Source organism: Tachypleus tridentatus, chromosome 10 (genome assembly GCF_004210375.1).
Source record: "Tachypleus tridentatus isolate NWPU-2018 chromosome 10, ASM421037v1, whole genome shotgun sequence".
Classification (NCBI taxonomy): domain Eukaryota; kingdom Metazoa; phylum Arthropoda; class Merostomata; order Xiphosura; family Limulidae; genus Tachypleus; species Tachypleus tridentatus.
This window is the reverse complement of record NC_134834.1, coordinates 38,362,841-38,389,696: the sequence shown is the minus strand read 5'-3', so window position 1 is coordinate 38,389,696 and position 26,856 is coordinate 38,362,841. Positions and strand designations below refer to the sequence as shown.

Sequence of the window (26,856 nt, the reverse complement as noted above, 5' to 3'; positions counted from 1 at the left end):
AATACGTGTAATTCATAAATTATTAGAACTGCTGTGTGTCATAACGGACGGGCAATAGATTCCATACTTTAAGTATAACTTGCTCTGATTTTGAAGAGTAGGCCAGAGTAAAGTAAACCAGTTAACAGCTCCTGCCTTCAGATGGGATTTGTCCAATTTTGAATAAAATAGTAGGATTGGCGAAAGCTGTTACAACTCGACTAAAGCTTTAAATGCAGAACAGTGTGTTTGTCTTATAACAAAGCCACATCGGTCTATCTGCTCAGCCCACCGAGGGGAATCGAACCCCTGATTTTAGCGTTGTAAATCCGGAGACATACCGCTGTACTAGCGGGGTGCGAATGCAGAACAATATCACGTCGTTAACTTTGGGCCTTCCAATCTACAGCTCTATACGTTAATGATTTATCACCTAAAAATATTTAATTATTTTATAACAATGGAAAATAATATAAGTTTCGAATTTACAGTACTTATGGAAATGTCTTCCAAAGAATGAATGAGAAAAACAATTTGATTTTCCAACTAGTTGATACATATTACACTTCAACAAGTAAATTAACAAAAAATAAATACGTGTACTAAATAATGGTTAATCAAAATATTATCTGTACAGTAATCTAGTTATCGATACAGATTATTAAGATCAATTATTATTAATTTTTTATATAAATTCTCTCCACATATTTTTATATACAATTTTTTACAGTAATGGAGTTTCGTTCATTTTATTTGTTGATGTCGGTAACGAATTGTGACCCAGCTTTTACAGCCTTTAAATCCATTTATTTAGAAAATATTTCAGGATTGGATTCCTTTTACTAGTGAATCTGTAATCGATTTTTCTAATGATTAAAGAGATGTTTATAATCAGTCTTTGTTCCATAACTTGTTATTGACTGACAACCAAGGAAATTTTTATTTTAAGGAGTTTGTAGATGCTGAGATTGTACGAAGTCAGGATTTGTTGTAGGTGATTCTATGGTTTTTACGGAAAGAGGCCATTGTTGGTTTGTGCAAAGAGGTTAACGTTTTTACTAACTTGAGCACCATTATTTGGAGGGTTTCTCTATCTTAGTTAACGATGTCTGACTCTTCCTAGAGGGCTTTTTTGTCTCTTTATAAGCCCTCTAAAAATGAATATTCTGATGGGTTGTCTAAGAAGTGCATCTATCGTATCTTACATGTTCGTGTGCAACATAATATTTGTAATTATGTGGTATTAGATACTGGGTGAAGAACGTATCGAACTTCGTGTTTCGATTTTTTTGTTTGATTTAAGTTACGATAATTATATACATTTTTTTTTAAATTTCGCTTCCTGCAATTACAACAAACATGAAATTCGATGGTAGAACCTCCATAAAACGTGTTGTTTTCTCTTTTTTTGTCATGTGTCATTGGAATTTATTGTTCCTTTACTTTTCCGTATGAAAAACTTCTATTGCGGATTTTTTTAAAATTTCAAATACTGTAAACCGGGTATTGTGTGTTTTAGTTGGTTCTTTCAAGTATGTATCTTATGTTTCTACGTAGTTAAGTCGTAGTTTTCATTCATTATAGAAGTGATATATATTTTTTGTACAAAGAAAATATTTTTGTCAAAAAATCCATCTTATTTTAAAGTGAGATCTATTTTGTCAAAGTTTATAAATATTCAAGAAATCATTTGGTATGTTTTAACTTTTTTATACAGTACTATTGGTGGAAGGTTTCACATAAAACTTTTCATGTATAATTAGTTTATTTCGACGGTTTTAAATATAAAATATTAGTATTATTAAATTTAATATTCTTATATTATTCCTGTAATATATTTGTTTGCTTTATCTGTATCGTCTTCTTTTATATGTTTCATCTATGAAGATAATAAATAATAATAAAGTTCGCGGATGTTAGGTGAGTGTTTAGTGTTTTTTAAGTTTCACTTGTTTTACGTTGTGTTAATCATTCTGTAGTAGAGTAATATCTAAGCCCAACTTTTAAATTGCCAAGAAAAGCCACATCAAAATCTTTAAAAAAGTAGTCCACAAGTTGCAAGAAAAGCAGAAAAAAGGAAAAGAGATGAGTCGAAGGATAAAATAGCACGAAGGGTAAAAGCTGATGGTTAGAAAATTACATAGGAGGAGAAATAACTCTCAGGAAGATACAAGTAAGGCTAGGAACGGAAATAATACACGAAAAAACTGATGAATTAAGAAATGAAAGACGTGAAGGAGGCAGCTGTATCCAGAAGTTGGAGAAAAACAATACTGGAAGGAGATAGACGAAGGCAAAGAAAGAGAAGACAAGGATTACATTTCACTGCCCCTCATGACTCTAAATTCAGTTACGAGTCTCATACATTTTATTACATTGGTGGCATGATTACAGTTTGTGAACACTGTGTGGCAAAGAAATAGTCCGAAGCTCCTTCAGTGTGTTGTTCTGGTAGCAAAATTCACGTGAATCTTGAAGTCTCGCCTCGACCATTGCAAGAAAGTAACGAAAAATCTCGAAAGTTTATAACCACAACTACGAAGTAACAACTCTTTCCAAATGATTTTCTCTGAGGCTACAAAAAAGTATGAACCAAACTATATGCCTACACTAAAACAGTATTGGTTAATCACAACCACTTCCCAATTAATCTTACAAACTTTTACAAATCTATTTCATGAGAAACTTGCAAGAAAAGGCTGGACAAAGAGGAAGGAATATTCTAGGAGGTGAATCACATTTAGTATTGTTCTTAAAAGGAATGTTGCACTAGCACAATGTCTACATCAAAAGCTTCGAATCAGCAGTAGTAAATTGTATCTAAAGAAATTAGTAATTTGAGGGTTAAAAGTCAAATGTATAAGTAAATTGCTGGTGTAGTAATTAGGCTAAAGATATCTACTAGATTGTTATGTATCTCAGTTATTACTAAATGAATATATTGTATTGATTCTGATATATATTAATTCATTTAATTAACTCTAAATTATATGAGAGTTAAGTAGTGATATCTTGTGAATATGAAACCACTGTTACTGCACGTTTTAAACATTAATTCCCTCAGTAATGTGTGCCTAGTATTAAGAATTCATTTGAAGATTAAAGGAAATATTCAATACTGTTTGAAACTGTGGACTGGCGGTTTGTTATTTTGAAAACTTGATCGAAATAGAACAGGTGAAAATCGTGTAGAGATGTTAAAAAAAACAACACCAAATTTAAAATAAAAAATCCAAGCTCTAGAAACATAACAGCTTATTAATGAGTGAGATAAGTTTACAGCTATATTTGTAGCGTGTTTTAAATCTGAAATCAGAATATTTCGAAAATTAAAAAAAAAATGTTTATTGACTTCTACTACATACCCTTTAAACAAAAAGGCAAAAAATCACAAGATATTATCCTTAATTTTCCTTAACAAAGTTCTCTTACGAATACTGAATGTCGCAGAACGTTAGAAAATGAATATGTACTTAATTTATATTTTGACACTAAAAGAGTAACAGAGAGAAAACCACATTTTAAATTACACTTTATAATTTTTATTTTCTTTCATCTCTTAATTAAAAAAAGGAGATAATTTAAAACAATCAGAAACATTTTTTTCGTATTCAGTCGTAACTTTAAACTGAGATGGCATTCAACAAAAATAAATCGCTTTTATGGTTGGTCAAAAACAAGAAACATTACTAGTAAGAAATATTTGATTGCTTTACCAGAAAATATTTGTAATTAAGAAAACAAATTATATCAAAAAATATATCAAAATTGCCGTAGTCATTGGTAGGGTTAAAGAATGGCAATTCTGAAATCCGAGGTTTGTTTTTAAGCAGTAGACAGAGTGAAGATAACTGAATGTGTAGTGTTCTAAGGAAGAAAATTAAAATGAAAACAATGGGGATAATAAAATGTTGTTTAACGACACATTTACAGTTGAATCTTATAACCATATCACTGGTAAACTTTATTTTCGTTAACAGCACTTAAACCACTTAGCTTCTAACTCATAGTCCAGCACACTAACCAAGCAGTTCATTTTATTAATATTATTATTTTTAACTTTGAGTAACTACCAATAAAAATTGAAACATCCCACTCGGTTATTTGAATGAAAAAACAAGTAAGTAAAAACGGTTCTAATATACTGTTATATACAACTTAACACAATCTGTATTCCTCTATTTTCATGCTGTTACTGGTTCTTGATGCTCATTTTCAACTGGATATTCTGTTTGATAATTAGCCAGTCTGTAAGAGGAGATATGAATAAAAAATTAATAATTTTATTAAAAAACATAAGTGAAAAGCTACCTACTATTTTACGCATATTTCCAAACATATTTTATAGTTCTAACTCAAACACACGACAGATAACGCTATAAGTATTTAATTACAAGATTAGGAATGTAATAACTCGAAAGGCTTATCAGTTTTGTTCAGAAATACTTCGCACCTGTGAGCGTATTTCTATGACTAAATAGGCAACAGGTTCTTTAAAATACTTGAACTTTTGTGTAATGTACAATGGGTAAAAATCCTTTTTATATCATAAAATAATATGCACTCTTTATTTCTCAAAATAAACTCATAGCTATTTTAAGTACAACAAGCATAAAATATCCGCAACCTTAACGGACTTCAAAGGCCTACTTGTGATTTATAGAGGTTTCAGTGTACCAACAAAACTCCTCCAATGTACTAGTGAAACTACACAATTACCCACAATTACTTTTATAAATACCAAAAAGTAGGGTCAGTACTCGAAAAATAAAACTGTTCAAACAGCCAACCGTGGTATATGAACACGTGAGTGGGGTATAAACACAGCTTCAATCAGGGTTGGGGAGGGACACAGAAACAAAATATGGAGCCAGGAACGAGTACAGTTACCCTCAGGACCTACTTTTAGGTGTCTTCCCTTCTAATTGGGCATCTACATGGCACGCAGTAGCTTTCCCTCATTCCTCAGTTCTTGGAGATGTTCGACAGTAATACGGAAGTGTATGATAGTTAATTTGACAAGAAAAACATTTATGTCATTATCAAATAAAACATGTTATGCTGGAAACAGACACTTCAGTTTATAATTACACTGGGGAAACTTGAAATTTTATATAAATTAATTTTGTTTTTCAGTTTATTTGTAGGAACCACAAAACTACTCAGTAGCTAGCTATCTTTGCTGTGCCCACTTTATGTATTAAAAGCCTGTATAAACTCAAGCAGGTTATCAATAAAACAAGGATTCATGTTAATACATACGTTTGAGTCACTACACGCGATGTCAGTGGATTTCTGTGCTACTAAGCAGGTGTATTTGTATACTAATTGGATTATGAAAACTAAATTGTAGGCATGGTTTGTTTTGAGCATAACAGTACTAAGATTAAACTTTTAGTATTTTAACCTGAAGAATATTGTAGAAATGTACTGCTGTCTCACAGATCATAACCGGACGTGGCCACCAAAAATAGTTTTAATATAACAAAGTGAAGTCAATGTACTATCTACAGCTGCAGCTATAGACCAATGTTTATAGGTTTTTGAAGGGCTTTTATCAAAGCAGAAAATATGCCACGCTTATTTCTGATTGTATCCAAAGGATTAATTTTCAGAATGTATAATATTAAAAATTTTAGTCTCGGGACGAAGATGGGAGTGGCAGAGGCTTATTTTACTTCTAAATTTCTGTGTTTTGGAGGGCTTATGTAAATGCCTCTGTTGCATACCCCACCTCCTTAGCAAAGGCCCTGTACAGCTGTGTTTTGATACTTAAATAACTAATAACTTTGACTCTACGTATTTCTATTACAGAATCACTAACTTCTTCTGAATGTACAAACAGTTCTTTTTTTCCTCTAACTGAGATATAATTGTCAAGGTTCGGTATTCTAGTAATTGTTCCTACGGCCAGTTCTGCTGCCGATCCTTTACAACCACCAAAGCAGCCAGACCATCAAGTACACTGGGATGAATATTTCAAATTCTAATGGTCGTGAAGCTACCTACCTAGAATTATGATTTACTAGTTGTTGGATAAGATGAAACTACACAACTTTAATATATTAAAAATACAAAAACAAAACTATATCATAGAAGTTTAAGAAAAAAACAATTTTATACAATATTTAAAGTACTTTTCATGGTGAAATTGTACTTTATTAGTACTGCAATTAGCCTTTTATCAAGATAAAGCCTAATTTTCATCCTTATAACTTGCTTTAATTTGTACTTATTATGGTGTAATAATTTAGTCATAAAACAGACATAAAGAAAGGGATTTACACGCTCTCATGAAGCTCTTAAATGTTTAACAGTAACAATTGTCTTAAGTATTTCCATGGGTAATTCATGTTGTGTTTTGATGATAGTGATGGTTATGAAGCTAACAAACAAGTGCAATAGTTTTGTGTCTTACAGAAGTTTTTATTGATCTTCTGAAGAGGGAATACAATTTCGGATGCCATAGTCTTCAGGACCTGCAATAAACTTATTAAAACTATAGTTAATTCTTTGTAACTATCAGATCTTGCTTTGATGAAAAATTCACATTATGTGTATGTTATATAATTGGATATTTATAGTTTAAAAATTTGATTACAGTTATTAAAATGTATTTGTGTGTTTACTTTCTTTGTTCAATTATACTTAATCTATATAAACCACTTAAAACTTCTGTAATGTATTAAAAATTGATTTTTAGACTATAAACAACTTAAAAATATTTTTTGTTATATATACTGAATTATGTATTTGAATTATCCATGGTTTCTATATAAATCACAAGGATAAACTGTTTTACGGAAATTGTTCTTCTTTTTATAAATCTAATTCTGCTTGTATTGATATCTAACAGGCATGGGGACTATATTTTATTCCATCATTTTGTGCCACAGGTGCTTAAACCAATCTTACAAGAAAAAATGACAAATTTCCATTCTAATATTATATAATCTGACCTGGTAAACCTACTGAATGATGCACATAAATAAAGTTACATGGAGAAACTGAATGGCCATATAGTTTGTTCAATGGTTTAATGAATTTTATGCAAAGCTAAACATAGTTATCAATCCATGCTTAAGAAATAATAACTCAGATACTTTCCTGTGTAGCTCTGTGAGACTATCCTAGACAAATCACACCTTCATGTGTTATGGGAATGATAACTGATGTCTGCAACCTAGGACTATGAGAAACACCAGTGGCACTTTGGTCTGACACAGCAAAGTAATATATCAACTGTTTCAGCATTATTCACTTTCCAGTCTCCGTTTTGTACAAAATTTTGCTTCCAGTCAACTGTGTAGTCATTAATTAATATTAAAGTCAGACAGTTAAGTCAAGCATCACACTAATAATGAACAAAAGACTTTTCATTACTTGTTAAGATGTTTTACTTTTGCAGTTTTTTCAATAACCTACTGTCCTTTTTCATAGTCCCAAGATTTTAGAGATAAAGCTGTATGTTTAAGATTCTAAAGAATCAGATTTCAATATTTGTAGTGGGAAAAGTACAGATATCCCATTATGTAGCTTAGTGCTCAATAACAATTAACCAACAAGACATCTTTTATCAAAATTATTCTCTACACATTAACAAAATATTGCTTGTGCAGAATTCCTGTTATGTTATTAATATTTTCTTGATAATTTTCACATACGTAAGAAAAACAGAATAAATTATATAAAACCTGTACATTTCTTTTGGATTTTAACACAAAAATATAGATCATATCAAAAGTAGCATAAAATTTAAATACGTTTGAAATCATAATTAAAGCAATAAATCAAATTAATAAGATGCTCTTACTAACAGTTTGAATTCGTAACAGTAATGATGTCACTATACACGTGAATTCACACAATGGACTTTGGTTATAATTCATATTAAAACGTATAAATAATTTAAGGATAACATGGGAGCCTGTTAGTTCATCTTTGCCATCCCATTTACAATACTAATCTATAATGTAAGGAAAAAAATACTCAAATTCAACCAATGTGATTAAAATATTTATCAAGTCTTCAATTAAGGTTTGTTAATTAATTACATATATCACATTTCAATGAAACACATTCGAAATCCAACCACCCTTTTCTAGAAATAAAGCTGTATTAGCTAAAGATGACTCTTACCATGCCAAAGTTTGTACTTGTGTCTCCTAATCTTACCTTTCTTATCACCAAGTATGAACTAAAATGATGCTTCAATAACATGTTTCCTTGACAATCCTGAACATCTCACTTTCAAAAACTCTTATCACCACTGATGCAAGAAAAATAGGTACATACTTACCTGGACAGTTTGTATTGGCTCTACTGAAAAAAGATTAGTATGAGCCAGTTTTTAATCTCTTACAGCTGTCCACTATTCAAGAATTAAAATAAAATTGTAGCTAGAAAATGTCGGAATTTAATAACCATACCATAATCATTAGATATTAGTTTTTCTCGATCACCCTTCAAAAGTTCTATTAGAATCCTAGAATTTTGATTATTGTTAATTTGAAGAAATTCATATTAATAATATTCAAACATTCAGCCAACCTTATTTCTTAATAGTTTTTAATTTTATAATTTCCCATTTAGCCAAATAAATGAGCATCTCTAATCCTCTAAATCTTCAATTTTTGCAGCCATTTAGATTGTTTAAACTATTAATAACAAAAACAAATCAAGACTGAAAACTTGAAAACAATTTTCACTGACAAATTTGATTATTTTAATAGTAATATTGTCAAGTAATACTTGATTCATGGTGAAGAAAGCATAAAATGACGTTGCATGGACATCAACTCCCAGCTACTGCTAACTAGGATTTATTTTTGGTTTTTAACAACATTACATATTTTTCTTTTATTACTAAATTAAGATTAATATGATATAAGTAAGTTTAGTTAACAAGATGATAACTTAGCATTATACATCAGTTATATATTGGGATACCTGGTGTTTGACCTATTAATTTTTTCTGTATATTTGGCTGCTGTCACTGTGAGGGGTTGTAAAGTTTCCACCGTTCTGCTAGTTCCATGAAAGGATGCTGTGTGAGAAATTAAAAAATCAAATAAATAGTTTAGCAAAAATGCTTATTCTACATCATACACATTTTGTTGAATTAGTCTCCATAAATAGTACTGTGTGAAAGTGTCAGGACAAGAGGATATTCTGTAATTATCTTCATTTCATTCTTCCATGCCATTACTGATTGTAAAATTTCAACACTAACCTAAAGCTTCACTAAACCTTGTTGAGAACTGATTGAGCCAGGGTGAAAATACTTATCTTTTAGAATTTCTTTTACTTGTACTTTGCTTAGAATAACATACTTATCAAACTCAGAGCCTGAAATAACTGTTATTAGTGTACCCTATGCAATTTCTTAATTATACAGAGAAAAAGCTAGCAGAGAGTTAGCATATGGTACTAGTATAGGCAAGAATAATCCTGTTTCATAGCAACATACAAATAACTGTTAACAAGAACAGTATTCAACATTGTATATTAAGTTTTGTTGTCATGCCATGGCCCAAATAAGCATATAGAATAGTCAGTAGAGCAGAGAGTTTGTTTAGGTGATGGTTGTCACACTATGCAAAATTTGATGTAGACTTGAAATGCTTCCCAAACACTGTCAAGTAGACCCAGATTGTGAAACCAAAAGAAGTAAATTGGAAAATTAGAAAGAAGAAAGTGGAATATCTAAACTTGATGATTCTGATCATAATTATCTTTGTTTATACAGTTTTCAGAACAGAAGGAAGGCTGCCACTCATCTCAAACATGATATAAACAACCATGTTCCACTTTCTCATGCATCTAACAAAGTATTCAAAAGGATGGAATTATATCTTAATGATATTAAAATTTAAACAGCTTTACACAAACCATCTTACTTTGTGAGGATTTACATAATAAAATCATACCAGTACCAGTCTTGATTATATGAAATGAGATAGACTAATTGCCATGGTTCTAGTGTAACTTCCTTTTCAAGACATTATATGGTATATTTAATTCACAGCATGATGAACTGACAAGTGGTTTTTTGTTACAGCAGATATGCAATTCCTCACAACATAGTTACTTTATAAATATTAGACAACTGAGATTATCAAACTATGAACTGCTAAAATAAAAACATTTGTTATTCTAAATATTTATGGAAATACCTCAAACAGGTAAGTGACTCTTACTAGGAAAACAAATTGTACCTTAATACATTTATGGTAGAGTTGTTTTTTTACTAAGTAGTTTACAATGTACACCATGTTTATGTCTGAATAAGGACAAGGAAAATGCTAACAGTGAAACAACTTTTGTCATAAAAATATAAATAGAGAACTGTTTCTTAGATGAGCCATACAACAGAGAAAAACACAAAGTTTGTTTTTATTTAAATTGAAAGTATCTCAAAATAAAATCCAACAAGATTTTCACCTTTATAACTTCAGACATTTTATCACAGGAGCACTGTTATCAAGTTAAAACACTTTTACCAGTAAGAAATCAACTAAAGTAAACGTGAATGGATGGACCTAAATGTAACCAAAAGTTTTTTATGAAGTAAAAATATCTAAGTAAATATTGGCCAAGGAACGAAAAATTACACCAATTTTCAGTAATAAAAGTTGATATTGTACAGAGTTATGAATATTACAAATGTAAAACTATGATGTGGTGCCCCATTAAAACAAAATTCTCACAGTCTAAGATGAACATTATTAGATAATAGGTTCAAAACAAAACAAAATAACTTCATAAAATAACTAATTTCTGCCATACCTTTAAGAGATCAGAAGTAGTGTATCTTTTATCTTTGTCCACTTCTAAGCACCTATCCAGGAAATCTTTAAAGACTGAAGATAGGTTATCTTCATTTTCTATGTTTGGTTTCCCATTTGTTGCTATTAAATCTAATACCTGAAAAAGAATTGTGACTTGATGACTAAATCAATATCCTACCTTAAAAACACAAAATAATTCTGATAATAAAAAATGTATACACAATGTAAAAAATAACATACTCTTAGTCACATTAGCATTACATAGAAAGAATATACCTTAGTTATAAAACACAAAAATACTCTTTGCTTCATGCACTATTACCAAATCCCCATTGCTTGACAACCATAATATCATAAAGTACAAATCTTTGGAGAACCTTTCATTATAAGGTATAAATAGCTCCAAAAATATAACTTTATACTAGCTGAATACCATTGGTGAGTTACTAAAGTATTACTGTTTAATTATAGAGTGTTAACAAGATGATATTGATAAAATAATTAAATGTTTGTACTGTATACAGTCTTGTCAAATGTTCATTGTTGTTGTCATTATTCTACTGTTCATCATTATCTTCAATATATCTACTGTATAAATAATATACAAAGCCTTGATTTTGTCTTTATTATAGCTATTCCCTGTAGGTGGTGAAAAACATTCTGGACAAAGCATACATTTGTGTTTTAAAGCACAAAATGTAGCTTTTATGAATATGGGTATTATGAAACAATAATAATTTTTTATGATTAACTTTAGTAGAGAAACATTAGTGTTTCACTAAAGCAAAACATTAATACACCCAAGTTGTTAAAAGACTATAATTTTATTTAATGGAAGACTCTTAGATTTATAAATCAAAATGTTATAGTATTGCTGTACAAAAATCTTTAATTTTCTATCTAATACAATGTTTTTATACTTTTAAAACTTAAACAATTTAAACAAAGAAGAAAAATGGGACACATTCAAATAAGGAAAAAAAACTAAAATTCAATCTACTTTTACTCTTTGGCTCTAAGTACTTATTGCCAGTGCTTACCACATCAGGACCTTCTTCGTAATAAGGAAGATTACCATCGACCACTTCAATGGCTGTCATACCTAGTGACCATATGCCAACCTTAGGCTCATACTCTTTCCCCGTTACTATTTCTGGAGCCATACACTGAGGGGTGCCAACCAGAGATATTCTTTTGTTCAGTTCTTGGGAGATTTTGGCACATAATCCAAAATCAGCTGTGTAATGGAAAGAACCAAAAATAAAGTTGTCATATCAGTAAAGCAGCTAATGTTAAAAAATGTAAAATACAATTAAATAATGAAAATTATGGTTTAATAATAATAATAATAATAAATTTATTAAGCAATAAATTAGACACAAAAAATCAAATATCAATATAAAACCATCAACAAAGAGTTAACTCGTCCTGTGATGGTTAAACACATAATAATGTAAAATCAAAACTTACAAAATCAATATAAAGTTCCCAGAATATTATCATCAGTATTTAAGATCCATTGTTTTAAGTATTTCTTTTGATTAACACGATTAATAGAAGATCTTATACTATAAGAATAAAATTATGAATACGAGGTGCCAAATAAAGATATTGATGAAGTGTAACTGTTTTACGTGGTGTGGGTACATTAATTGGAAAAAAAGATTGAAGTCGTAAAATATGAAGTGACTTTAAAAGGCCTATTAAAAGAAACATGCAATGTAGATAAAGCTAAAAATATAAATAAAGTTTATCATATGAAAGAGGGAGTTAAATTTACTGAAATCAGTATCAAGCCTATGAGTAAAAATAAGAGAGAAAACACTTTTTTGCAACTTGTGAATAGGAATTAAAAAGTCTTATATGTGCCACCCAAATTGAAATACAATATTGTAAGAAAGATTGAAAGAGAGCATAATATACACTTAACAAAATATGATAAGGAGCACAATGACTAAGTTCAAAAATTAGCATAGAACTATATTTTAATTTATTAACTAAAGAATTAATATGAAATTGCCAATTTAATTTTCGATCTAAAATAATTCCTAAATATTTAACAGAGGAAACTTGAGTCAATTTGGGACACTTACAATTAGGGTAAGTATAACAATCACTAGAATGATAAAAAAATAGAAGGAAAAGCTGGAATGACACCATAAAGGTTAAACTGAAGAAGAAAAGATTTAGATATATTTAAGGATAAGTCATTACAGAAAAGCCAATTTTAATTTTATTAAGATCACTAGAAATAATGGCTTCATTAATTAGATTTGGCTTACTATAAACAACAGCAATATCATCGGCATAGGCTTGGATATCTCCAAAAAACTGTTGGTAAAGAATATCATTTATATAAATGAGAAATAATAAAGGACCCAGAACAGAACCTTGTGGTACTCCAACATTAATTGTAAGCCAATCACTATAATTATTATGGATACAAACTGATTGCTTTCTATTGTGAAAGTAAGAAAAAAACCAATCAAAAACAATGCCTCTAAAACCATAATAAGATAATTTATTTAACAATATTTTATGATTAACAGAATCAAAAGCTTTGGCTAAGTCAAGAAAAACAGCAATTGGATGAAGATCAGAATCTAAAGCTTCTGTAATACTTCCCACAAGTTTAGCAACAGCAACCTCCGTTCCAAGCCCAGGCCGAAGCCAAATTGAGAAGGAGACAAAACTGAATGTCTATCAAGAAATGATAAAATTCTAATCTTCATAGATTTTTCAAATAGTTTAGAGAAATGTATTAATAAGGAAATAGGTCTATAATTCGTAAAATCAGAAATATTACCAGATTTATAAATAGGAATGACCAATGATAACTTTAAAGCATTAGGAAACTTCCCTTGAGTAAAAGATAAATTAATTAAAAGTCAAAATTGGTGCAAAAAAGATTAGCATTAGCTTTCAAAATCTTAACCAAACACCATCTACACCATTAGAAGCTGAATTTGATAAGGAGAAAATATTATTCATAGTTTCAGATACAGTAACAGGATATAGGTAACAAGAAGAAGAAGGAGCAGGAGGCATGCCCTGAGAACAAAATTTAGGATTGGAGCAAGTAGATTTAGCAACATTAACAAAAAAATAATTCAAATCAGATAAATCAGTAGTACCAAAATTACAAAATTTCTTTTTTTTTTTTTTTTTAACATCAATAATAGAGTTAACAATATTCCAATTCTGTTTAATAGTTTTAGCATTCTTAAACAGGTTATGATAATAAGTCCATTTAGTCTTACGGGTCAAGCTAACAACATAATTCCTTAAACACTTAAATCTAATCTTTAGATAAATATCATCAGGAAATTGATGTACTTTCTTTTTTAACTTATCTAAACATGGAAAGTTGTTAAAAATGTGTTATAAACATAAATTAAGTATGTTATGCTTTTACACTGTTCTTAGTTTCTCCATTATGGATTAAAATTAAAGCTGTGTTAGAAACAGCACATGTTTACAAAGGCATACATGTCTAAAAAACTTACCAAGTTTTATCCTCCAATCCTTTCCAAGTAAAATGTTATCACTTTTAATATTTCTGTGAATAATATTGTTAACATGCAGAAACTCTAATCCCTTGAGAACCTAAATGAAATGTTAATTTACTTTAAAGATTAATATTTTAAGATGTCAATATAATTTTAATTCAGTGTGCTTGTGATATTTAATAACTTAGACATGTGTATATATATTTAGACATACACATTTCTATATACAAATATATATATTTATTATAATATTTGGAGACAACAATGGAAACACAAAGTAGGACAAGTAAATGTCAAAGCTTGTTTATATTCACACAAACTCAGCTTTCATTGGGTTATTACATTGATATATTAGTTGTTTTACCACCTGCTGCCAAAACCCAACAAATAGCTGCCATGAGTAAAGTGTTGAGACCAACAACCTTAAGTGATTGCTTCTAGGCAATTTTAAACATAAATCATTTCTGAATTAACGTATTTGCTGTTATAGACTAACAAAAATATTAGAATATACTTTTGTTGCTATGCAACATAACATGAAATCCATTCTTGGAAACAATTACAACCAAAATGCATTGCCACTTCTATATATTAAATCTTTTTAAATAAACAAAAGTACCCTGTTACTCTCAGGTTATTTGGTTGATATATTCTACATGACAGACATGAACTGACCATTGTGCCATAGCTCATAGGCCTCCTCGTATGAAGTGCATGGATCATATATGACTCTGAGAGCTGGAGGGATGGTGTCGGACCCCAAATCATAATACAATGGTGTGACCCCTAAAAAGGACCCAGTCCACTTCTACTATATGTCTATGTTATTCTATATAGTCTGAACCCATTTTAGTGCAAAAGTATAGCCTATATACTTTTATTGTTAAGCAACATTACATAAAAGCTATTGTTGGAACACATCTTTTCTATATACTAGAAGTTGTTATATAAGGAACAACTTTTTTCAAAGTAGTTTTTCTTACTTGGTCTCCTTAAAAAATGCTCATGCATAGTTGCATGCACCTGTTTGTCTGACTACAATTTCTATTTGTAATACAACAAACCATTTCTTTCCCATTAAGTATTTTGCTACATTAAAAAGATGTGCATGCATGTGAATAATTAATACCTGAGTACACACCTTCAGAAACCACTTGGTATAATTTCAGTTTCTAGGTTCTTTATTCTCAAAGCTATAGCTATCACATATTCTTTTCCAAGAGTGATTGTGCTAAACTGCCTTAGGTAATGATGCGCATGCATGTGGATAATTTCAGATATGGAGGTTCTTCCCCCTTAGAGGTATAGTTGTCACACACACACACAGACAAACAGATATATCCTTTTCTGGTTATAGATAAACAAAGTTATTAGTATAACATTGCTTGCACAGCACACACAGTAGATTTTTTATGTTCCACTTACCTTTTAAAGACTAGACCATTGCCTGCTGTAGTTTTTAAACAAATGTTACTCATAACTTTAACTAGTTTTGTGATTTTAGATAAGATAAATTGTAAGATTGTAAAATTTTAAACTATTTACTTGCTTAACCACTTGTTAAGTTTTTGTAGTATGTATTTCATTTGAACTATCAGTCATTTCTTAATGTAACTCTTTTTCAAATTAACAGCTTGCATGATAGATTAGTAGTCTGCATTTAACATCAGAGGTGTAAGTTTTAATTGATATTTAGTACAATTAAAAATTGCCAATGGTAAATTAATAAGAATTTTTGTACAGCTGTTGAAGATGGGTTTCCATATTATGTCCTGGAGGTGAAACTTTCTGTAATTGTAGAAAGAGCTACACAGAATTTACACTATGATAACTTCACCAATGTTAAATAGAACTTCATTATTACTCTCTCAAATGTTATTTATACTTTTTGTCATCTCTCAAGGAATGAAATTTACTGGAAGTAAGTATCCAGAGTTTGACAAAAAACTTCAGTATTTATTAAACAGACTTATAATTAAATTACAATTATCAGACATCTACCACATAAAAATACCTACTAATAACAATCAGTACAACATACTTCTTTACAAACTGCTGATATTTCATTTTCATAGAAACAGGTTTCGTTGATTATGCCAGTCAAACAGCCAACTGTTAAATATTCCATTATTACCCAAACAAAGAAAGTATATAATTTGATTTGCATTTTGTTCTTTAATAAAATTATACATAATAATGAGAGAATAATTTTTTTCATCATTTAAGATTCTGCTAGTAATCATATATCTAATCAAAATAACAAAATTTTTAAAACAATTGTTCATGAGGTAGAAAATAAGCTAAAGACAGTTCTTTTGCATTGTTTAGGAGATAAACATTTATTATATAGTAAAATGTGTAGTTCTTAGAGAAAAATTACAAATTCAATTTAAAGAGTGCTAAGGAAGAGTGAATTACAAAAGAACACTTTCCTACATCTTTCTTACTTTTTCTATTTTTACTTTTATTTTTCTACGTCTAAAGATTTTTTTGAAGTGCACTCGTATATATTGGTGACTGAAGCTGTGATCTGATCCATAACATTTATAAAAAATTATGTTGGATGGCATTTTGTGCAAGAAATTGAGAATTTAATATTTATTGTATTACACACTAAACAATGTTTACAGTTTTGTAAATAATGCTCCATTTCAGAGTATTGTATAAACTGTTAATAATTTAACAAACTCAACTTTTTCTGAATAAAATAATTTCAACAACTACATATAAACTATGTGAACCAAACATACGTAAGTAGAAGATGAATACACCAAAGTTATAAACTAAAATTGTCAATGATATATTTTGTGCTGGAACAGATAGTGTGCTAGTAGGAGCACAGTAGGCGAGTATAACTTTATTTCACAGTCATATATATGGAATGAATTAAAAATTATTGTGTCAGAAGAAATCCACAGTCTATGCTTCTAAAACTATTATGTATTTTTATAACTACAATTTTAAAATACACACATGTATGAGTGATATGTAACAAATATTCTTAAACTTGCAGAATTGCTTGAAACTAACCCACCTAATTAATTAAAGCCAGTACCTTTACCTACACTCTATAATAGGTAAGTTTAAAAACAAAAGACAATTAACTAATATGTAATGCTAAAACACTTACCCAGAGTTCATCACCAACAAGGTAGCTGTCCAAGTAGTTCACAATATTCGGATGTTTCTTTTCCTGGAGTACTGAAAGCTCGGTGATGAGAAGTTCTTTTCTAATTTGTTGAGTGAGGTTAATCTGCGTAATAATCACTTCCAACCCTGTCTCTATTTCTATTGCTGAATACACAGTTCCTGAACAACTGAAACAAAAAAATCTCATTAGAATCTGTAATGTGCTGGTATGTGACTATGTTAGAAAATGCTACAGATAAAATTACTTAAAACTTATATTTATGTAAGGTGATAAAATTGAACGTTTACCTTATAATACTGCAATTACAAAATCGTTCGCAATTAAATGTTTGTTATTATATGAATGTTACTCTAAGATACTGATAGAAAATAAATGGTAGTTTATATTCACAAAGTAAGTATCACCTCTTCATATTACATTAATAAATTTTTGTAAGTGTTTAGCCGTTATATTGAAGATGTGCTCACAATGTAATGATAGTTTCCAATTTCTAAATACTACAGACCATGGCCATGTTCGACTCGTAATCTAAGGGTTGCGGGTTCGAATTCCTCGTCGCACCAAACATGCTCACCCTTTCAGCTGTGGGGGCATTATAATGTGACACTGAATTCCACTATTCGTTGGTAAAAGAGAAGGTCAAAGTTAAAAATAGCAACTAATACTACAGTCCAGCTAAGCCTACATCCACAAATTAATCCATTGCTGTGACAGTGTGCTTTAAAGCATAACAATATTCATGATACTACAGATTATTTGATCTATAAACCTTGTAACCTAGCGTGTGACCAAATGTACTTCAAAAGTTGTCATGGCAATGATGTCTTTCTATACTGTTCATCAGTAAAAGAGTAGCCCAAGAGTTGGTGGTGGGTAATAATGACTAGTTACCTTCCCTCTCATCTCACGATGCTAAATTAAGGATTGTTATCGCAGACAGCCCTCGTGTAGTTTTGTGAAACAAAAAAAAACTTTCAATATTGTTATGTTGTTCTTAAAAATTTCTCAAATTTCCCATTTAAGTCAAAGTGTAAAATTATTTAGTTTTCAGAATGTTAACACTTTCTGAACAATGCAGCTATTTTAGCTGGGAATGAAATAATTAATTTTAAATACAAACCTCTCACATAAATAGCAAGAATCCCACAATGAATAAGAATACAAAAGAAAAGAAGCATTCCTCGAAATCATACATAGGACACACATGGAGACAAAAGAGTCAGATTCATAGAACTGATGTGGAAGAATGTACCACGTCCAAACCTGGTATACTCTTCACTGATCAGAGAAAGGTGTGATAAAGAAAGATGGTAGAGAAAAAACATCAAACTGGCATATGAAAAACAATGGAATTGCCCCCAAGTGTAGAATGACTACGGCACAACAAACCACACTTGGCAAGTCAACTATGTCCCAAACCCATGCTGTTGGGAGCTGACATCTATGTGTGGGTAGGATAAGGATCATACTGTGTTCATCTCAAGTTCAAAAGATTAGAGGGGATCTCAACCCTCCTGACTCTGGAACAGAGCATATGTAAGGAGTATAAAATAACATATTGACCCATAATCCTGAATCCAGCACTAAAAAACATGTCTACCATAGATAAATCAACTCCCACAATGGTGAAACTGTCCAGAACTAAAGCAGGTGCAGTAACATCCTCGAAATAATATACATTTAAAAAGAACAGAAGGGAAGAGACTCTAACAATCCCAAGTACCTCCACTGTGACACATAACATATATATGGAGTGTAACTGAAGGAGGAAGGCAGGCATGTGTGATGACTTATATTCATTGGTTATACTCCAAATCCAAAATCTGGTCAATTAAAAGTTACCTACACATGAAGGTAAAGTGAGGGATCAATATCTAAAGGGTGAACTGCAATTGAATATCTTACTTCTTTGCTTTTTATATGCTCCAATGTTTAAAATGTCATGTCATCTTCACCAACAGAACACCACCACCCTCACTCTGCACTGAATGGTATTTCTGTGTAGATTTTTTCTAAATGTCATTAAACCATTAAGGCAGATTTTTTACAGTGCAACTTGGAACTGGAAAATACTAAGGGCTCTCAAACTCCACTAAAACAAAAGGAAGGAGGGTAAGATGTGGTTGAGAGTCAGGAGAAACAACAACTAAGACAGTACAATGGGAACCATAAAACCCTATAATTGAAAGTATACAATTCCTATTTATTCAATACAAGACATGAGCAGCTGTCCCGTTCCTCTTCACTCATTTAGTCCATGGGTGGTATGGTCCAAGACGAGAATATGTATAAAACAATCATCCATTGGAATACACTACAGGTGATTTTTGTGAAAAACCCCTTACAAACAGTACGCATTTACTAAACATGGAATGTAATAAATACATAAACATGGCTAAACATTGCTGATTTTAAGGATGAAAGTACATCTGGTCAGGCAAAACATGCCACAAAGTGGGATCCAAACAATGAGTGATTACCATGTAAACGAAAATAACTAATAACAATAACTAAGACAATACAATGGTAACCAAAAAAATCCTATATTTGAAATTATATAATACCTTTTTATTCAATATAACGGATGAGGAGCTATCCCATTCCCATTCCTCTTTACCCATTTGGTCCATTGGTGGTATGGTCTAGAACGAGCATATTTATATAAAAAATTCACCATTGTATAACCTTCAGGTGATTTTATGAAATACCTCTTCCCAACAGTATGGGAATCTAATCAAAGCTACATGTAAATCTGAAGAATGACTACACTTGAAAGACAATAGCTCTAAAAGGAAAAAATAGTGTTACTATGGAAACAAGGAGAGATGAATGTATCAGGTGTAGTCCACATGCCTTATTAAACAAGCTCCTAGAGTGTAAGACAAAGATGAGATGCCAGAGAAAAGGTAAAGTAAGAAATTTAACAAGAGGTTATCCAGAAAAAAGTATGAGAGGACAATGAAAAACAACCAAAACCCAATTACTGGTGGTTTAAGTAAAAATCTCATGAAAGGAGAATGGTTGTCAAATGATGAATTAGTAGGAATGAGCACCACACACAGAAGCCATATGGAAAACATAACATTCAACAGTACATAAGTGATAAAGAAGTCTTTCGAAATCAAGTGCAAGATAAATGTTAAAAATCGAAAAAAGGTAAATTGGTAAAAAAGGAGGGGTTACCATCCCAGGCCACTGATATTTGGAAGAAGAAAGATGAAAGGTGTGGGGTAAAGCCTCCTGAAAACTGACAACAGAAGATCCCCAAACAAAAAGACAAGTAAGAAACTCAGCAGTATGAGGACAGTAGGACAATCAGCTGAAAAACCCTGGTACAGATCATAATGGCAGAAAACACTCCATTGATGTTGAGAAACTTCCATAGAAAAACAACAAAGTGAAGCATTCGAGATATGAAATTACATATCAAGACAAGCCTGGTTTGATCACCAAGAATGAAAACAGAGAACATGATGAGCAGAATAAAGTAACAAAGAAAGGAGGAAGACAGAGGAAGAAGCAGTTGGATAAATCTAGGAAACCTCAGATGAGGCAACCGGTAAGAAGCAATTAGACAGACATGACATGGAGTGGTAAAGATGATTGTTTGTTTGTTTTTTTTTAATTTCGCACAAAGCTACTCAAGGGCTATCTGTGCTAGCAGTCTCTAACTTAGCAGTGTAAGACTAGAGGGAAGGCAGCTAGTCATCACCACCTACTGCCAACTCTTGGACTACTCTTTTACCAACGAATAGTGGATTGACCGTCACATTATAACGCCCACACGGCTGAAAGGGCAAGCATGATTGGCGCGACGGGGATGCAAACCCGCAACCCTCAGATTACGAGTCGCACGCCTTAACACACTTGGCTATGCTGGGCCCCCACTGAAGGTAAGGCCACTAGAAAACAAGAGGATCAACTAACTCTTTCGTTGGTAATACTTATCAGGATGGCAAAGATGACCTGCGACAAAATTCAAACACCCAGAACACAACACACAATAACATGGATAACTTGCCTGTGGGCCCAGAAAGAAGGATCCAACATATGAGAACACAAGGACTTAAATTGGATTCAACATTGGTGGTTGAGGTAAGCAACCCTTATAAATTTTTGGAGTGAATCATTACCAAATGAAGGAAATGATTGAAAGCTCCAGAATGTGAATATCATAAGATTTTTCAGCTGCAAACCAACACCTTGAAACTTCCTTTTGATTGACCCATACCCTCCATCACTGGATGTAAGATGTAAATCCACAGAGGGACAAGAAAGCAGGTCACGTGCCAATGTGTGGATCCTGTTCAACCACCAAGCCAGTTGGTTCACAATATTAGAAAAAAAGGTAATAAGAACATGCAAAGGATCCCATGCAAAAGTCTAGTGAATAACTCACTTTTGAGCCCAATCATATATATAAGGTAACCAATCCTTACAATTCGTGTTCAAAAGTAATAACTCACACCTTGATGGACAAACCAAAGATATGATCAAAACTGCACAGTTATCAGCATGTGTTAACAAGCATAACAACCATTACCACCATGGCAGGTACTTAGTTTCTGAGGAAAGGTTTTTCACTTTCCAAAACTGGGATGTTCAGGAATAGGACTATCCTCCTTAGCCCTGCACAAAGATGTGTTATAGCGATTTCATGGGAATTAACGCTTAGAATATCTATGGTTTTCTGTGTTTGCTAATTGGATAATCCAATGAATATCTGTCACAAGAATCGTCAAACGTCCGGACAGAGCTAGCGAGGCAAAGATCAAGGTCAGAACTGAAGATGGGATAGTCGGATGATAAGAAGAAATAAGTCGGTAGTGTTTAGACAAGCCATCAATTTAAAGGGCCCTTTCTTGATACCACCTGGTGGTTGGGATCTATAAATCCAATGCCATGGCTGGGATGTGAAATCTACATAAGCCAGCAAATTAGATGTGGTTCATTTGTTTCATCCATCTTGGTTATCCATAAACCTGGAGAAAAACCCACCTAAGGGCAAGAAATAATTTCAGATAAAACAAGGGATATTGGGAAGATGATTGAGGTGGGACAAATCTATGACAGTCTGCCAGTCTCTAGTTTTCTTGGGGAAAACACAGAGCCCAGAATAAAAATGATGGCCTCTTAAAGCAAAAGATGAACCACCTCTGACAGCTGCTACTTGGTAATGAGATTTTGGGACAGAGAGAAGAAAACAGGTAGCTGTGATATAGTAGTAAAATTGAAGTAAAAGTGTACTTTTAGAAACTGAATAACTTACAAATCTGTGATAAAAGATCACCAAAAAGGAACATATTCTCACAATCAAGGTTTCACTAGACCAAAACTCACAGAGTAGTCACCAATACTGTTGAAGTCATGCCAATTTATATCAAAGAAAATGACAAGATATAAAACCCCTAAAAGAATGAACAGATAAGGACTGCAAAGGACTAGGGCAGGAAATAGGAATACAGTCTTTTTGTGATTTAGATTGTGACAAACAATCTATTAATAAAGAAATGGTAAAGTATTCCTCACATGATTACAAAGAATCAGGTACATGGTCGATTCATACCACTAAAGAGAGGGGACAATATGTAATCCTCTGAGACAAGTGGTTGGCAAACAAACCTGGGAGAAGGCTACACTGAGATCCAGAAGATCTCAACAACAAAGGAGCCACGTGTGTTCAGTAAGATACAAAGGTAACAAATGAACCAATGTGGAGATCATAAGAGAAAGGCTTTCCCTCGACAATCCTTCAGGATTTCAATGCATAACCTGAAAAAGATGGTAGATGGTAGACAAATACCATCAGAATGAAGTAAGGGTAAGACAAAGGTGTGAAAATGGGGGGAAGAGTTAAATACAGCAGAAAATTAGGTAATGGCTTTAAATTGGCATAATATCCCTCAAATGCTAAAGACAGTCAGCTGGATGCTACTTTTAAGCAAACTGAATGGTAGCTCATGGTGGATGAAACATGTTGGCACCCTCAACCAATTAAAAAGTAAAATTCTTCATTGTAACTCCAATATCCAGGAAAGCTGATCATACTAATTAAGGAGGAGAAGAAGTATCATGCAACATAGTAGTACAGGGGTCATAGAAAGTTGGGGAGAGTAATAAAACATCAGAAATCTGATAAATCATGTCAAAAACAGGCTACATGTTGTTGAGAAAGTGATTCAAGTTCAGTAGTAGGTTGTTGTCTTATATAACACCCAATTACTCAGCAATTAGTCACGGATAAATCCAACGATGGGTCACCCAACCTGCCATCAACCAGAAAATGGTTGCAGGAGGTGTGACACTCAAAGTTGTAATATTAATCTCAAAATTCATGGTAAATAATAAACAGTACAGATTTTTTGATAGGTGAATATGGGCAAAAAAAAATAAAGATTGGGTAGTGAATTAAACAAAACCACTTCACAAGTATAGCTATTTAAGTTATAATTAGGTAGCATACTAAAGGAAAATATTAATTAAAAAGATGAACCCTGCCAAAAATGAAATGATAGTTTGGTAGAACTAAACAGAGGGAGCCATATGCATAACAGAATTTGTGGCACTCTCTCTGGTGGAGGGTTTTCCCATAATAATTTTTTGCATGAGAGACACATGGATTGAACTAATTTGAACAACAGGGCAGCAGTAGGTTTGTGACACAAGTAAAAATCGTTTTTACATATAAAAAGCAGCACTGATATAGTTTGTTTGTTTCTGTGAATTTTATACAAAACTACTAGAGTTAGCTATGCTAGTCATTTCTAATTTAGCAGTGTAAGACTAGAGGAAAGGTAGCTAGTCATTGCCACACACTGACAACACTTGGGCTACTCTTAGACAGACGATTATTGGGACTGACCATACATTATAGCGCTCCTAAAGCTGAAAGGATGAGCATTTTTTGTGTGACGAGAATATGAACCTGCAGCCCTCAAATTACGAGTCAAGTGTTCTAACACTTGGCCATACTGTGCCCAAATAACTGATGAAGTGATACTGTTAAAGTAAAATAACATCTCTTTATTACTTAATGTTATGTTCCAAAAATATAGTTTTGTCTACAATATTTTAGTGCTGAGTACAAATTTACCTTCAACTCACTATACCATTCTTTTGCAACATTTCAAAAAATCTTAGATGTTTCTTGTTTGGGCTCAGACTTCTAACTAACTCATATACAGACCCTCAAACCAAAGATTCATGGAGTGATAACTTACCATATCCAGCTTACCATATTTTTAAGTTTAAATGCAAAAAAACAAAACAAAATCTACTAAGATACATATTAATTTCACACTTACCCTTGACCAATTTTTGATATCTTTGTATATTTCTTATTGGGATCTCCCTCAGAAATAATACTTCTTAATTCTGTCATGATTTTTCACTTGTTTCTTTCTTTTCTGAGTTGGTTGACATCTCATTATACTTCTTATCTTAATCGCCCTCCAAAACAATACTTCTTAATTTTGTCATGATTTCTTCACTTGTCTCTTTCTTTTCATTTGAGTTGGTTGGCATCTCATTACATTTCTTATAGGGATCTCTCTCAGAAACAATAACTCCTAACTTTTATGTATTTTCCTTCTCTGTTACTTTCTTTTCATGTGCTTTGGTTGACAAATAAATGGTCTTTTTGATGATGATGACACCTTTCTCAGCCAGTTCAATAAGTGAGCAGATCTTTAATTCCTCCTATTCAATAAATTTTGTATTCTGCTAGAGACAAGTAGTTATCGATTTTGCAACTATAAAGTAATAATTCTAAGCCCTTGATATATTTACAGAGTAACTGGGAACTTAATGTTGTGACAGCAGTTAATTAATGAAAGGGAGACTTTTAAATTATATAATACCAAAACTTTGAAGAAAAGACAGTATCCTAGAAAGCCGTGGGTAAATATTAGTAAAATAACTCAAAAGTAATATCGTACACCATGGCTTATTACTCGTAATAAAATGTCTACCGCTCTCTGCACTACAGGAATTAAATAATATAAAGTATTATAGAAGAAAAATTAATATACCACACAAATATCCGTTTGTCAACAAATATTAATTATAATGTCTCGATATCCGTATAGAATATTATAAATTACACCATTAAAGTTATGAACAAAATTAAGTTTACCAGTTAAACAAAGAATCAATCTCTTGTGTATTTATTGTAAACAACACCTCTTGTATTGTTCTGCACTGTAAAAAAATATGAATGTATTTCCAAGTAATCCTCACATTTAGTTAATGCTCTAATCACCAGTAAGTAATTCAACAGATCATCGTTTAACTGTGTTCAAATGAAAGACTTTTCATTGTTTTGTTCAACTGGTAAGAAATTCTCAGTAAGTAAAATACATCTGACGATTTGAATTAAAATCTTACCTTTAATTCCCGAATTTCGTTAATTCAAAATAAGAAACGTTTGATATGTATTTATTTAAACTTTTGATATTAATTAAATATCACAAAATGTTATACAGCAATACCACGCACAGTGCGGCTTCAATCAGTACAGAATTCACAATAGTGCGTTTTATAATTTGCAACTGATGATTCAATTAGTACTGAATGATTCACTATAACACGGCTATATTTATATACGCACTTAGGTCCTTTTTATTATATGTGACATTTTTCTAAAATTTTCTAGAATGATCTCCATGAATTTGCGTCACTCGCTTATTCTAGATCTTTCTGCAAGCCTATACAATGCACTTGCTCATTTATATACTGTACATTATAAATCTGAGCATCGCTTGCTTCCAGCGGCAGTCTCAATTCAGCTTTTTCTTCTTGAAACAGATGTATTCTTTTTGCGATTTTTTTACAGAGATTCTTTTACTATTAGGGAAAAAAGAAAGTGTGATTATAACGAGCCATAAAAACGTAAATGGCTGACATTAGAACATTAACTTGAAATCATCAAATGCCATGAAGAAGACGCTTCGTTTGCCAAATTCGTACGAGACAAAGGAATAAATGAATCATCTGTAAGAGTGTAAAACAAAATAATCAGCAGAAAGAGTATGGAATGGTTACCAACTCTTTTGCCTTGAAAACAATCGTAAAGAAAAGGAGCTCTCTAATAGTGAATATGGAATGTCTGCTATCAATACGGATAGCACATTGTAATCAGTAGCGAATTCCTTTATGTCAAGTGGATATTCAAACGAAAGCTACGAGTCTTTACAACGCCTTTAAAGTTTGGTTTGGTTTGTTCTGAATTCCGCGCATACCTACACGAGGGCTATCTGGGCTAGCCGTTCCTAATTTAGCAGTGTAGGACTTGAAGGAAGGTAGATAGTCATCACCATCCACCGCCAACTCTTGGGCTACTCTTTTATTAAAGAATGGTAGGATTGACGGTCACATTAAAAGGCTCCCACGGTTGATAGTGCGTGTTTTCTAGTTTTACGAGTAGGTG

General features: G+C 31.8%; 1 protein-coding gene across 8 annotated transcripts; it reads right to left on the bottom strand.

The window, feature by feature from the left end:
* Window positions 1–3,308: 3,308 nt before the first annotated feature.
* LOC143229084 (serine/threonine-protein kinase Pak-like) lies at window positions 3,309–25,965 on the bottom strand. 8 transcript variants are annotated; one of them, XR_013015655.1, is made up of 7 exons: window positions 24,734–25,541; window positions 17,409–17,595; window positions 14,276–14,375; window positions 11,810–12,006; window positions 10,768–10,905; window positions 5,804–9,025; window positions 3,309–4,227 (listed from the first exon to the last, which is right to left on the bottom strand). XR_013015655.1 is itself a non-coding variant. In XM_076460873.1 (7 exons), the coding sequence occupies exons 2-7, from the start codon at window positions 24,808–24,810 to the stop codon at window positions 8,972–8,974; spliced, it is 753 nt and encodes a 250-aa protein (XP_076316988.1). In that variant the 5' UTR covers window positions 24,811–25,127; window positions 25,815–25,965; the 3' UTR covers window positions 3,309–8,971. The 8 variants fall into 8 exon arrangements, 5 of the variants coding, with proteins under 5 accessions (XP_076316988.1, XP_076316987.1, XP_076316989.1 ...); XR_013015654.1 differs by having other exon boundaries at window positions 3,309–5,988; window positions 6,398–9,025; XR_013015656.1 differs by having other exon boundaries at window positions 6,398–9,025.
* Window positions 25,966–26,856: the final 891 nt, after the last annotated feature.